General features: G+C 34.0%; 1 protein-coding gene across 1 annotated transcript in view; it reads left to right on the forward strand.

Moving 5' to 3' along the window:
* Positions 1-16,471, forward strand: part of DNAI4 (dynein axonemal intermediate chain 4) — a 61,304-nt gene that overhangs the window by 10,094 nt on the left and 34,739 nt on the right. Inside the window, 3 exon segments of the mRNA XM_036447116.2 lie at positions 1,056-1,168; positions 9,482-9,638; positions 13,896-14,035. Of these exon segments, the coding sequence (XP_036303009.1) occupies positions 1,056-1,168; positions 9,482-9,638; positions 13,896-14,035 (410 nt within the window).

A 16,471-nucleotide genomic window follows, 5' to 3' on the forward strand; every position in this document is an offset into this window, starting at 1 on the left:
CTTACATACCCACAGACATATTTCTTCAGTTTCTTTTATGCTACAATTTATGGAAAAGAGTGGCTTTTGCTCCCCTCCCTCACACCTATTCTCTCATGCAAATCCCTATTCTCCTAGGGTTTGATTCCTCTCTTGTTTTATAATCTTCTTTCTTGTAAATGAAATGGTATGCATTTATTATGTAGATACTAGCACACTTGACATTTCGTGAATGCTTCTAGTAGAGAAGTTCAGATCTTTGCACTAATGAATCAGCGTATCCTAAATCAATGTAAAGATTAAAGGGAAATATTTGAGTGTGTAATTTTCAATCTGACAAATTAAAAGTTCCAGATGTTAACTAAGCATGAGATTTAGGGGTGGGGGAGTGAGTGTGCTCAGCAAAACAATGGATATTCCATTAAATTTGACTCACCCATTTGGAGTGCAGTTGGGACTTTATAGACAGAAAGGTGGGGAGGGGGGGGGAACCGCGGTTAATATGTTGGAGTAATTTTAAGTCCATGTATTTAAGGAAGTTATTTTGGAACTCTTTAATATACTGATTGCCCAATGAATACATAGATTTTCTTTTAAGTAAATCTTGAGAAAGCCTTTGTCAAAATGAATAAGTCACATTTAAGATGGGATTTGAATGATGAGCAGAAACCGGGTGAAAAATGAAAGGAAGTGTATTCTAGGCTGAGGCCCTGAAGTAGGAATGCTCTACAAGACTGAGGAATAAAATTAAAAAAGAAGAAGAAAAAAAGAAAAATGGAAGATAAAAGTTATATTGAAGATGGAGAGTCTAGGTAGGTCGGCTATATTCTAGGTTTTTACCCTAAATATATTGGGAATCCATTGAAGGACTTTAGGTATAGTTTTGATGTGTTATCTCTAAAATACAATACATTACTTAAAGAATATAAAAAATCAACTTGATGTTTGAAAAACTAATTTTTATCAATTTTGCTTATGATTATAGTATAATTGGTTCTCAATCTGATATTTTCATTTATATGTTTAATTATCCATAAGGACATCTAAGCAAATGAATAATGTTGTTGTTATTAAAGGTCAGTTTTAGGAAGCAGTACAGTTTCTAAGTCAAGTTTATCAACTACTGAATCATTAGCAGAAGACCTAGAAGAATCAGCCTATAAACGGGAAGGACTGCCTAGTGTTACAGGTAATGAAAATACAGTTTTTTATTGCAGTAACAGACCATCATATTTCTTTAGCAAATATGCTCATTATTTTTTGGATACTTGAGATGGAAGAACTGTGGTAATGATTCCCCAATGCTCGTTTGTGCAGTAGCAACATGAACATTACCAGGGTAGTAACTATCCATATAATTCTAAAAGTTCCCAGGGTGGTTGTCCTGTACCACCATCCTCAAGAATCAGAGTGTGTTTTAAAAGACCTCAGCTTTTTATTCAGAGACAAATAATTCTGATACATTGTGATCAATGCTGTAATAAGATATATGCCTAATGTGATGGGAGCACTTAGAAAGGAAATATTAGCTCCTTTGAGGTGAGAAAAAAAAGAGAATGTTCATAGAAAGAACATTACTGACATTTGAATTGGGGTTTAAATATCATAGTTATTTGTGAGAACGAAGAGTAGAGGCCAGTTCCAAGCCAAGGATAGAAGATGAAATAGTGCAAAAGATTATGAAAGTAAAGGTAAAAGAATGAGGAAATAATGGTTGGTCAGAAGTACTGGAAGGAAGGGGTGCCTTCTTGAGGGGCATTTGCCTTGGGGTAGAGTAAGAATGTCTTTTCCTCTAAGATGATAATGAAAGATTAGTGAGAATATTGACATGGTTGGGAAAGTGCTTGATGGAATCTTCCTTTTTGGTGATGGACTCTTATTTTTGGTGTAATAGAAATGCTCTTGACAAGTAAGAGGATACATGCTACCATTTGTTTATACAAATAAAGGCTTATTTTTCCCCCACATTAAAAGAAGTTAAGAGGTAGATAACTTTTGGTCTTAATTTTGTGACTTATTTATGCCAGACTCTGGATTGGCAGCTCCATCATTCTCTTCCCTTAAGCCCTTTCTTGCCTGGTGCCTCATGATCTCAATATATATCTCCCACAGCTCTGGGTATTATCATATCCACATTAAAGGCAGAAGAAGGAAAACGTCACATCTCTTTTATCAGGAAAGAAAAGATTTCCCAGCTGACTTTGTTCTTGTTTATTTTTTATTGTATCTTGTTGGCCAGAACTGTGTCACATGGCCACCCCTAGCTTTAAGAGAGTGTAGGAAACCTAAATATTTGGTGTCTTAGTCTCCATTAAATGGAAAGAGGCAAGGAAAGGGAAGAAGACTTAGCAATGAAATTTTAGGCAATCAGCAATGTCTGTTGCAGGAGTGAAACTCATCCTCTCATAGAGAGACCAGGAGGACCGGATTATTGTCATGACCATCTCCAGCCCTTTCTGCTTATATTCTTGTCACCTCCAACTTGTTTTTCTAAACTATATTCAGAATAATCTGTTTAAAAATACAATCTCCCCTCCTTAAAAACCCTTCTGTGGATTTGCATTATTCTTTTTTTTTTTTAAATCATTTATTTATTTATTTTTACATATTTTATTGATTTTTCCCCCCTCCCTCCCACACATCCCCTCCTTCCCCAGAGTTTTATGTCCATTGGTTGTATTATATGCATGTATACAAGTCCTTCGGATTTGCATTATTCTTATGATAAAGACTAAAATCAATATATCATAATTTACATAAGGCTTTCTTATATAAAAGACAAATAGAAGTGATACAACTTCACCCAGGAAGCCTTGAAGAATGATAATAGATGTTTATGTCTATATAGTTAGTCTCTAAAGTGAGTTGTAACTAAACAATTCTACTTCTACCACATGGCTGATTTTTTAGACTAGAGTAGTGTTTCTTAATTTTAAATGTACATTAACCTCATCAGGTATATCTCTTACAATTCCCATAGAAGGATCAACATACTGAGTTGGAATATCTGGGAGTGGGAGTTAGATATAAGTAGTGGTATCCTGATAAGTATAAAGCAACCTGCTCTGAGATAGAGGAAAAATAGGTATAATTTTGATTGATTCACACTATATGGCTATTATTGTGTTGCTTGTTGTCATTTTTTATTTTGACAATGTTAGGGGAAAGAGGTCAGTACCCCTGACTAAATAGTCAGGTATTACATGTTTTAAAAGTTCTTGTGGCACACCAGGGCATAGAGACATACTGTTTGAAAATTACTGATGTAGATAAAGAGGGAACATTCACTAACTAATTATATGAGGTAGCGTTAGCCTAATACCCAAACCAGATAAAGACATTATAAGAAAATTATCGTCTAATAATTCTCATGGAACATAGGTACAAAAAAAAATCTTAAAATAATACTGGAAAACAAAATCTAGCAATTAATAAAGGGGATAATACATTTCAACTAAATATGGCCCATTTCAGGAATAAAAGGCTGGTTTAATATTTATAATTTTCACAAAGGTAATGTATCAAATTAACAGATGGAATAAGAAAAAAAACATATGATTTATCAATAGATGTAGAAAAAGTACTTGCTGAAAAATAAAATCTATAATTAAAAAAGTTTAAAAAAGACTAGGAGGAATTTTCTTAACCTAATAAAGGAAATATACAAAAACTTAAGTCAAAGGTACAAATATCCAGTTATAAAAGTAAAAGTCATGGCGATGTAATGTACAGCAAGGTGATTGTAGTTAATAATAATACTGTGTTACATATTTGAAAGGAGCTAGAAGACTGGAGCTAAAATTGTAACCATGTATGATGATGAATGTTAACTAGACTTATTGTGGTGAGCATTTTGCAATATATACAGATATTGAATCATCATATTATACATCTGAACTAATATAACGTTTTATCACTTGTGCTTCAAAAAACAAACACAAACAAACACACACACACACACACACACACACACACACACACACAAACACCCCCAAGGTTCATGTTATATTTAATGATGAGAGGCTGAATGTTTCTCACAAAGATCCAGAATAAGGAAAACACATCTCTCACAAATCCTATTCAAAATTATATTGGAAGTTCTCCCTAGTTTAGCAAGACAAAGAAAATGAAGTTTATACACATTGGAGAGAAAAAAATAAAACTGTCCATATTTGCAGATGACCTCATTATGTCTGTAGAAAATGCTAAAGCATCTACAAAAACAAAAATCCCTGTCACTAATAACCTTATATCCTGCAATGTTGCAGGATGATATATAAAAGCAAATTACTTTCCTATATACCATCATGAACAACTTGAATTTGAAATAAAAAAAAAACAATAGCATTTACCATAGAGCAGAACAAAAGGAGGTATAAATTTAACAAAATATGGATCATATCTGTATACAAAAACTACAAAACAGGGAAGAAAGAAATGAAAAAGTTCTAATTAAATGGAGAGGTATTACGTATTCATGTATTGAAATTCAATATTATTTAGATGTCACTTCTTGATAATTTGATGTATGGGAGCAGTACAATCTCTATCTAAGTCTCTGTTAAATGAAAAGAAGGAAGGAAAAGGAGAAACTTCACCCAGGAAGCTTTAAAGAATGACAATAGATGTTTATATCTATATAGTTAGTTATATCTATATAGTTGCATATGTTAACTTGCATATGTTAACTAACCAATTCTATAATTTATATAGATAGAAAGACAAAGGCCCTAGAATAGCCAACACAACCCTGAAAAAACAAAAGAACAAATTTGAAGGACTCACATAACCTGACTTCAAGAGTAAATATAAAGCTACCATGTCAAGATAGCATAGTGATAAAACAATAAACACTTGTCAATGAAACAAAATAGAAAGCCACCAAATAGACCCACAGTTAATATAATCAACTGATCTTTGACAAAGGCACAAAGGCTATTCAATAGAGAAAGGCTTATCTTTTCAATGACTGTAATGGAACAATTGTAGATCAAAATGCAAATAAATAAACGAATGAATGAATAAATAAAGTATAAAATTTCTAGAAGAAAAATTCAGGAGATAATCTGTGTGATTTTGGATTGGTGATGATATTTTAGATATGTCACCAAAAGCATAGTTTATATAAGAAAAACATTGAAAGATTGGATTTTATTAAAATACAATTTTTACAATGTTAAGTGAAGGAAAAGGCAAGCCACACAATTTGAGGAAGCATTAGAAAATTACATATATGACAAAGAATTTGTATTTTAAATGTATAAAGAACTATTAAAACTCAACCAAAAAGAAAAAAGAGCTTAAGAGTAGAACTAAGTCTTCTCTAAAAAAATAAAAATTAAAAAAAATGCATATGGCAAATAAGCATATATAAAGATACTCAGCTTCATTTGCAGTTAGGGAAATGCAAATAATAAGATATCACTGCACACCCATTAAAAGAGCTAAAATCCAATACCAGTTGGCAATACCAATTGCTAGTAAGAATACGAAGCAATAAGAACCCTTAGTCATTACTGATGGGCATGCAAATGATATAAAAAATTGAAAGACAATTTTGTGGTTTTCTATAAAGTTAAATATAGCATTATCATCCAATCCAGTAGCTCCACTCCTAAGTATTCAACTGATTTGAAAACATACTTGCATGAAAATGTTTCTAGTCACCTAATCACAAAAACATTGGAATCAATCAAGATGTCCTTCAATAGGTGAATGGATAAATGAACCAGGGTACATCTATCCAATGGAATATTATTCAGCAATTAAAATAAATGAGCTATAAATCTGCACTACAACATGGATGGATCTTAAATGCTTATTGCTAAGCCAAATAAGCCAGTCTAAAAAGGCTGTGTGTAGCATTGCATAATTCCATGTAAATGATATTATGGAAAATGCAAAAGTATAGAAACAAAATAGATCAGTGGTTGCCAGGGGCTTGAAGAGGGTAGGGAGTTTAGTAGGTGAAACAGTGGATTTTTTTTTTTTAGGAGGGTGAAACTATTCTATATGATACTATAGTGAGGAAAACATGAAAATATGCATTTATAAATTCTAGAAACTTACAGCACAAAAAATGAACCTTAATATATTTACATTGAAAATGTAGTACAGTGAAGAGACTGAAGGACCTTTTAATGGAATACAGACGGTAGCATAAGAATCCAACTTCTTTTACAAACATATGACATCACCTCACTGAAAGAGTGGTGGTGGTTGAGGGGGAAAGATGTAGATATAAATGATGTTGACATTGAATAGAAAATATAAGATTTAAAACATGATACCACATAGAACAGTATACTCTAGTTGATAAAGTCATCTGTCATGGGGAGATGGGGAGACAATTCCTCACCATTGTACATACATACTAGGTTTGAACACATAAGTAAATGAGAGGCAGACAGGGGAAGCAGATTTCACACTACTGTTGGAGTGGGAGATGACTGACAAATAAGGGAAGAAGTTTAGAATTATAAATGTGTTACCAGAAGAGAATTAGAAACATTAATATGAACTCATGTTATCTAAATACATATTAATACATGTATATTGATATAGATATATACATGGATTAGTATACAAACAAGTATTTTCTTGCTCTTTCAGATAGGAACAATGTCTGAAGGCCTAGAAACAATGATATTCCCGTAGCAATAGCTATCCTGTACCCAGATCTTGGTTTCTAATACTATTCTCCAATAAAAGGAACCAGGAATGTTTGGAGAAATGATGGATTCTAGGACTGTGGCAGGGAATATAAAATGCATCAGAAAGTAAAGTGCTAAGAAAAAAACCTACAATAAATAAACAAAAAATGGTGGGGTTATGTGAAAAAGACACAGTGGCCAACAGAAAGAGCTTCCAATGGTCAAAGATGTAAAATTCCAATAACAAAATAAATAGTGTAATATTGGATTATACTCAAAATATAAAGCAAATACCCATGACTTCATACTGATGTAAATAAGTGATTGGACAAGTAAATAGATGGGGAAGAATAGACAAATCTCCTATACAAAAGTATTCTAAATAATTTATATATAATAGATATTCCTCCCTCAAGAAGGTGGAGCTTAACACTCTATCCTGTTTAAGTGTGGGCTTTGCATATTGATTGCCTTCTAAAGAGTACTGGATATAGAGGAGAGAAGAATAACTTGAGAGCAGAGAATCCAGACAAACACTACCTCAGTTCAAGGTTAATATCACCAAATGGTTAGTCATGTTGATAACATGTACTTTTGATATGATATGATGAGAATGATGCTTTTCCTTTGTAGTCTTCCTCCCAGAAATCCATAAGCCCTCTCTGACATCAGACAAAACCAAATTGAAGGACATTCTACAAAATACATGACCAGTACTCCTCAAGACTCCTGGTCATCAAAATAAGAGAAATTTAAGAAACTGTTACAACCTAGGGAAACCTAAGGAGATATGATGACTAAATGTAATGCATCTTGGATGAGATCCTGGAAAAGAAAAAGGACATTAGTTAAAAACTAAGAAAATTGGGATAAAGTGTGACTTTTGGTAATAATGAAGTATCAATATTGGTTTATTAGTTTTAATAAATGGTAACAAAAGGAAAAACTGGATGCAGGGTATACAGGAAGGAACTCTTCATACTATTTTTGCAAATTTTCTGTATATGTGAAACTATTTTACAATGAAAAGTTTATTAAAGGTTTAAGAAAATGTCTAGCGGTGAGTTTCTCTAGGTGATTCTGATGCATGCTAAAGTTTGAGAACCTTACTTTACTGTATAATAAAAAGGAAGCTTTTGATTAGAAAAGCTTGTAATTTTATTGTAAGGTAGGGACCAAACAGAATCTTAACAGATTGTCTCTGGATGGACTCAGGGAATAAATGAATAAGTAACAGCTATTTATCTTTTACATAAACTCGTAAAGAAAGAATATTAATTTGCATATAATCCATTTGTGAGGAGGGGTATGAATAAAATGCTTTTGTGACTCAATTGTAGTGTAATTGTATCACACCAATTCTAGCCAAGTAGTAACCAAAGAAGGTTTCACAGATTGCTGACTAGTGGGGTCTTTGAGCTTAGCCAAGAGATAGTATGCCTTTCCCCCACACAGTTCTGAATTAATTGAAAAATATAATAAGAGTAGCTATGATAGATTGGAGCCAAAATGTGACATTAAGGATAAAGTCCTGCTATTGAATTCTCAAATTTGACAGACCCACTTACCCATTCATTCAAGAATCTCGACCACCTCTGGTCTATCCCAACCCTCTTAAGGAATATCATGAATAAAGGTGTGGAGAGGAGCCAAGATTGTCACACTAGAACTCACTCCTTCTGGAAGAACTATCAGGAATGGGGAAGATGTATTCTCTCCATCTCTGGAAGTAAATAAGGGCAAGTGAGGCAAATTGATAAATTTGTGGGCTTTTCCAGGTAGAGAGGGATATGCCGTCAAGATCTAATTGTACAGCCATTTTAGCTGTAGGGGATAGATTCTATAGGTGTACTGGAGGCCTGGTGCATGGAAGTCTTGCATGGGTAGGGTCCCTAGGCCTGGCCAGTGATCAGGGCCCATAGGGGCCTTCTGGCTGCTGGCTGGAGCCGTCCTTCTGGCTGCCGGCCGGGGCCTTCCTTCCTCAGCTGCTGACTGCCAGCTGAGGCCTTTCTTTGTTCCATGCCACCCAATGGTAGTCAGCACATGTCATAGAGAGTGATCGAACTCCCGGTCTCCTGGTAGAAATCCTGAGGGGACAATTTGCATATTAGGCTTTTATATATATAAATGAGGGCGTTCCAGGCAAATTCTTAATATAAGCAACATTCAGAAAATGGTTAATACAGAGATCCAGGCAAAAATCAGCCATTAAGTAGAAGATTGACTAGACTCTTGCTTTTCTACAATTAGTGGAATAAATAACTTGAATTTTTTTAGGTTATAAGGGAAGTGTTTTTCTCAGGCTTTGGAACTTCTTAAGAGGAGACTGAGCCTTAATATGTGGAAAGTGTACACCCTTAAGTTTTGTTTTTCTAAAGCCATCCAAGCTTTACCCTTCTCAAAGACTCATGGATTCCTGCTTCACATCCTGTTTTTAACAGAAAACATTGAACTCTGTGTGACCTAATTACCTTGTCATGGCTTTTTATTACCTGAATCGAACTTCCCCAGTCCTGAATGATTTTTTTTTTTAAACTTGGACCTCTGGCTAGCTTATAAGTTTGAGGCCAACCTTTTTCAATGTATTATTTGCATGGATAATAAGCCTATTTTGATCCTATATTTAACCAGAATTTCCAATGAAGAGTCTTTAGCTCTTGGTAAAGATGATTAGAGGCAGGCTGTAATCTAAATCAAAAGACAACTGAAAAGAAAGACAAAGAACAAAAGGTTGTTGTAAATATAGACTAGAAATTTGTTTAGGTTTAAAGGAAGGTTGCATATTATGTTCCCAGTTATTTATTATTTTAAAGTAGCAATTAGCAAATTATTTGTATTGTGCATTTTAGAGTTACAAGTTACGAAGAAAACAACCAAAAAAGCTATAACAAAAGAAGATCTAAAGAAGATGGTAGACATCCTACTCACAGAGACAAAAACAATAACATTATTTGACCTACCAACAGTCATGATTTCTGTGGAAGCTGATGACGCTGACAAAATACTGTATGTATGGTTCAATTGTTTATATTGCTTCTATAATTTAAATGCTAAGACAGAGTTTCTTATTATTTTTTAAAAAATATGTTTTTATTGATTTCAGAGAAAGGAAGGGAGAGGGTGATGAGAGAGAATCATCAGTAAGTTGCCTCCTGCATGTCCCTTATTAGGTATCAAGCCTGAAACCCAGGTATGTGCCCTGACTGGGAATCCAACTGTGACTTTCTGGTTCATTGGTTGACGTTCAACCTCTGAGCTACACCGTTTGAGTGGAGTTCTTATTCTTGTTTCTGTCCTGGGGGATTCCTGGATAAATACTGTAGTGTATGGGCATGGTGGGTGAAATTATTTGTTACCCTATGTGTCCTGTGAAATTATACTTAAAGTGTTTATGCTGTATGCACCTTTGTGTAGAGGAAGAACCCATAGCTTTACCATATTCTTTTAAAAGTAGAGGAACTACTAAGATAAGTCATAAAATAAATAAAGGAAGTTTCCAAGCATCAGTAGAGGGTTTAATGATTTTAGGCATATGTAAGTTTTCAATTGAAAAGAAAAGGACTGACATTTTTATATTCAGAATTTAAGAAGGGAATGTATGTTATGGGAAAATAATTGACTTTATTAGAGTAGATTTTCCATTTCTCTTTATTAATGACTATAAACAGATTACTAGTTTTTGCCTCATGTATTTTGAATCTCTGTTAGGCGCATACACATTCAGGATTGTCGTCTTTGAAAAATCGATCCCTTTATCACTATGTACTAACCCACATGTGTCAAACACAAGGCCCGCGGGCCAAATCCGTCCCGCCAGGCCTTGCAATGTGGCCCGCACCGCGCTGTCATCACTGCACTCCGCTGCGTTTCCATCACAATGACAGTTTATGACTGTTCAGTAAACCATTTGACCCGCAATTTAGGCTGGATTTTAGATTTTGGCCCCTTCTCTGATTGAGTTCGACACCCCTATACTAACCAATCTTTATCTCTGATGATTTTCCTTGCTCTGAAGTCTGATCTGTTTGAAATTGATATAGTTACTACAAATAAATTATTAATGTAGTTATTTAGATTATGTAGCTTCAAATATAATTTGAATATGATGCAGAGTACTAAAAAATACAATAAAATAATTTTGGGGATATTATTCTTACCCAAATATAAAATATTTTTTTATAATTGCATATTATTTTTTATTAAGGTATTAAATGTGTACATATCTTATCATTGCCCCCCACTCTCATACATGCCCTCCCTCCCCAAAGTTTTTCGTCCATTGGTTTTTGCTTATATGCATGCATATAAGTCCTTCGGTTGATATCTTATCTCCCCCATATCTCCCTACCCTCCCCGCTGTAATTTGACAGTCTGTTGCTTTACTCAAATATAAAATATTATAGTGTTGTTTGCATTATAAAATATAGTACAATTAGATCTTGAATAATATACTTTTAAAATTTCATATGACAAATGTGAAAGCTACCAGGACCAAAAAAAAAAAAAAAAAAAAAAAAAAAAAAAAAAAAAAAAAAAAAGGAAAGAGAAAAAGAACAAAGTGTTAGATAAGAAATCATCAAAGAGTGAAAGAGTGGGAGATGTTAGAAGCAAATGTTATATTAACTCATAAATCTAGACTCCACATTAAGTCTTGGGTCGCCAACAAACTGAAAAAGCTAAATGAGAGATTCTTTTATTAAACTCAGACCCTTAAAAGATCTTAACTATCTCCAGTGTTCTCAGGTTAGCAGGATCTCCTAGCCACTATGATAAGCAAGCACAAGTCTTCTCTGAAGGAAAATATACCCATTTAGGCTCTTCAGATTCCTCAGATAGGTTTGGTAAAAGCACAGTAAAGCCATAAAGATTACTAGTTGCTTTTTAAAAGCCATTATAAATGAGAGTTAAACTAAATAAGAAACCCTAGATTTAGACGCTAACCACTAATATATTGTATTCTATTATATAATAAAAGGGTAATAGGCATATCGACGCAATGGCAGAATGACTGGTCACTATGACATGCACTGACCACCAGGAAGTAGACACTTAATACAGGAGCTGCCTCCAGGTGGTCAGTGCGAGCGCTGCTCAGCCAGAAGCCAGACCCATGGCTGGCAAGCAAAGCAGTGGTGGTGGGAGCCTCTCCTGCCTCAGCAGCAGCACTAAGGATGTCCTACTGATGGCTTAGGCTGGCTTCCATGAGGAGTGGGCCCATGGGGAACGGGCCTAAGCTATCAGTCAGAGATCCCCTGCTCCCAGATTGCAAAAGGACACAGGCTGGGCTGAGGGGACTGCCCCCTCCCTTCCAAATGCACCAGGCCTCTAGTATTACCATCTACACTAATTAAAGAGAAACATGCAAATTGACCATCCTCTACCACACCCACCAGCCAATCAGGAGTGAGCATGCAAATTAACCAAACAAAGATGGCAGTTAATTTGCATACACCAGGCGCTTAGTGAAGACTGAAGACGGCATAGAAGGATGCCAAGCACTTCAGAAGGAAGCAAAGTGGTAGAGAAGGGAGCAAGGCAGCAGAGACGGGAGGGAGTGAGGCAGTGGAGAAAGGAGGGAGTGAGGAAGAAGAGAAGGGTTTGCTTGTTGTAATTAAAAAGTAAACACTGACTTAATTCTTGTAATTAAAAAGTACATTAAATTTAAATAAGCCATAATAGAATATAGATTTAATAAATGCATCTGAATGACATACAAACAAAGATCTGGATAAGTTATATGAATTAAAGTATGTATAATATACAAAATAAAGTATGTATAATATACAAAATAAAGTATAATATACAAAATAAGAATGGGATATTAAGTATGACAAATTTAAAAAGATATTGACAATAGAATAAAGACCTAATATACAGTTAGTCATTTACAAAAGGACAGAATAAAAAGAATAGAGGTGAATTACTATGTAAAGAGAATGGGTAAGGACTTTCCCAAACTATTTAAAGACACCATTCTACTGAAAAAGAAATGAATTTTTTAAAAATCTAAAGAAAAATAGAAAAGAACTTAGTGCATTGTACTGGTGCTGTATTGAGCATATAACAAAACAACAAATAGTGAAAGATTTTTAAAAGAAATAACATATCATCTATAGAGAAACAATTAAACTGACAGCATTATTTGGGATAAAGAAGGTTACTTCATAATGACAGGAAGGTATAATAATTCTAAACTTGAATTTTTATAATAAGATAATCTCCAAAATATATGAAGCAAAATTGGAAACTTGATAAGTATCCTTTAAATTAAATATTTAAACATACCTCTATTAATTATTGATAGGTCAACTGATAAAAATTAGTACAGATATAGAAAACTTGAACCAAAAATATAATCTAATGGTTATACATAGAACTCTACATTCTTTACAGGCACACATGGAACATTCATAAAAACCATCCTTGCACAAGGCCATGAGACAGTTTCAAAGGTTTCAAAGAAGTGAAATTTAAAAAAATAAATTCTCTAAACACAGTGGAATGAAGATAAAAATTAGTAACAGCCCTAGCTGGCTTGGCTCAGTGGATAGAGTGTTGGCCCAAGGACTGAAAGGTCCCAGGCTTGATTCCAGCCAAGGGAACATACGTGGGTTGCAGGTTCCATCCACAGCCCTGGTCAGACACTTGTGAGAGGCAATCAATTGATATATCTCTCTCACATTGGCATTTCTCTCTCTTGGTCTCTTCCCCTCTCTTCCACTGTCTCTAAAAATTAATGGAAAGGTATCCTTGGGTGAGGATTAACAATAACAAAAAAAAAATTAATAACATAAATCTCAACTAAAACATGGACACATATTTACATATACATTTGGAAGTTAGCAAGCACATTTCCTAAATTCTTCATGAATCAAAGGAAAAGTCATACTGGAAATTTAGAGAATACTCAGAACTAAATAATTATGAAAGTAATACAGGATGTTATAAAAGTAAGTGTACATTGAGGAAAATTTATAGCTTTAAGTGTTTATATCAAAGTTTATCAAATCTTTGTGGAGATAGTCTTAACATATTTTGGGTGGGCAATGAAAGTAGTAGTGACGTTGGGAGGTATAAAATAAAAAACTTATTTGTTGGTAGTTTAATAAAAGGCAATCTCTACCTAAGGAGAGTTTTGATCTCTCCCTTTCTGGTGCAGTCCACATTAAGAAAGTCATTTTAAGAAAATGCATAATATAAAGAGATGATATGTGTAGTAATATTAATTTTTGTATTTAGTTTAATATACTACATTTTTTATAGGAAGAGAAACAAGAATTATGAGAACCTTTGTAAAAATAGATTAGGCAATGACTTATATGTTGAAAGAATGATGCAGACTATTAATGGAGCACCGAAGAATAAAGATGTTCAATGTGACAGAATTATAAAGGAAAACAAAGGTAATTTATGTTTTATTCTGCTTTGATAAACTATCATGTTTTAATATGCATTATATGAGTCTATCAATTAATAAGTAAATATTAAAGTATATAAAGTAAAAACTAGAAATAATTTGGTCAAATCACAATAGTATCTGAGTACTGTGATACACAGCTTTCAGAATATGACAATTGAGTTAACTAGTAATAAACATAGATATAGAAGATTTAAATAACACAATTATCATTTTTTATCTTTACACAAACTATGTCATAGAACTTTGTACTCTTCAAGTGTTTATGAAATGTTATAGAATAATTGTTTATGTTACAAAGAATATCATGTACAACTAATAACATTTAATGCGAAGCAGATACTATTCTAGGCCTTTTACACTATTTTAGACCTTTAACTGGTTTAATTCTCACAATGACCCTATGAAGTAGGTATTATTATTATTCCCCATTTTATAGAGGAAGAAACAAGCAAAGGGACATTAACTAACTTGACCAAGGTCACTCAGCTAGTACTGCAGACAACTAATATCCCTCAGTAGTCTAGTTCTAGCCTGTTCTTGTAACTACTATCTTTCAATGTTTATAAATTAACAACCCTGAGAACACTGCATAGTACAAAATCTGTGAAGTGTTGGCAAAGGGGTAATTAGAAGAAAGGTTATAATCATAATGGCCTTTGTAATTCAGCAAAACTACAATCTAGGTAGCTAAAAGGAAGAAAGCTGTGATAGGAGAATGTCCAAGGAATTTCTAAGCATCTGGAGATGTTCAATTTCTTATTATGGTTGATAAGTAGCTGGTGTTAACTTTTTCTTGACACTACACATGTATTATTATACACTCTTTGGTGAATGGTATATATTTTACAAGAAAATTTTTATTAAAATAGTAAAAGACAGTTTATACTAAAGAATTTGGATACAAATCAAGCAAATATTAAGGTTTTATAGATCTCTTCCTTCACCTATTTTCAATGAAATTGAAAGAGATTTAGGAGTCAGACAGATGGAAATCAAAATATTATGTTTATTACTGATAAAGTTAATGGAAAAATGTAGCCTTCAATTTGCAGTTAGATGGGCTTGTTATATCTTACCTCCAGAATAGAATTTACCAATAGTGATTGGCACAACTAGCCAACATCAGACCTCTTCTGTAGAGGTGAGAACAGACAAGAATGAATGCTTTCTGCAAATGAGCAGGCCTAACAAAAGGATCCAGAAGTGACTTAACTGAAATTCCTTCTAAACTCTCCTACAGGATTAGTCATTTCTCTTTCCCTGGTAATGCATAAGTGAAGGGCAAAGGCCAGAGTGTTAAGTTAGTGACGTTTCTTCTGTAAAGATTCACAAAAAGTGAGGAAAAATTTTCCCACTTAACAGTATATAAGTAGTAATCTATATATTTAAAGAGGTAATATGCAAATTAGGCCAGGATGCCATAATGGGTCAAGACCAGACAGGAGGAGGCTGTGCACTCAGGTGAGGCCCAGAGCAGAGATGGAGACAGAGACAGGGAGGCCTGCCCGAGCCAGTGCGGTGGCTTTGGTGGCCCCAGAATGGACACATGTAGTGGGCAGGAGAGCGGGGGGGGGATGCTGCAAGTCAGACGCAGATCCCAGCCCCCTGCAGCGCTGGTCCGGTCTGACTCCTGCGAGTCAAGCACAGGTCCTGCGCCACCCCCCCCCCCCCCCCCCTTGGGGTGCCTCCTTGCACAGCGGGAGTCGGGGCACCTCCTCCCAGGATTCCAATCGTGCACTGGGCCTCTAGTTTATAGTAAAAATGGCATCACAAATAAGTGAATAACAGAATAAGTGTATTTGTGTTTCTGGCTAACTTTTGAAAATACAGTTAAATCTTATAACTTTGTAAATTTCATAAAGCTACTTTGTTTTCTACATATGATACTACAATAAAAAAGTTTTTTTAAATCAAAGTATGTGTGATATGAGCTCATTTTATTAAAATATATACATATTGGTTTACATACACATACATTTATATGTGAATCTGGAAGGACATACACTGGAATGTTAGCAGTTATTTCTGGGTGATGGACATGCAAGTCATATTTACCTTTTTTTTTTTTTTTTTTTTTTCCAAATGACCATGTCTTCTTACTCAGCTAAAAAGTAATTATTCAGTAAATGTTATATAGCCAATTGCTACTCTTTTGTAGTCTGAAATAAACTAGTAGAAAGAAACTTTTAAATATAAGAAAACTATTTAGGCATATCTGAGACTCAAAAATACTTTTTCTGATACTAGTTAACATTGGTTTCTTTAATAGTATGTAACAATATAAAATTAGAAGGTTATAACAATTTATTATTCCATCTTGTCCATGATATTATGGATGTGGTTTGAGATTTTCTATTTTTAAAATTACTTTATTCAAATGAACAAATATAATCATGGTACCCAAAGTAAAATTACCAAT

This window comes from Pipistrellus kuhlii, unplaced genomic scaffold (genome assembly GCF_014108245.1).
Source record: "Pipistrellus kuhlii isolate mPipKuh1 unplaced genomic scaffold, mPipKuh1.p scaffold_m20_p_2, whole genome shotgun sequence".
In the NCBI taxonomy this organism is placed as follows: Eukaryota; Metazoa; Chordata; class Mammalia; order Chiroptera; family Vespertilionidae; genus Pipistrellus; species Pipistrellus kuhlii.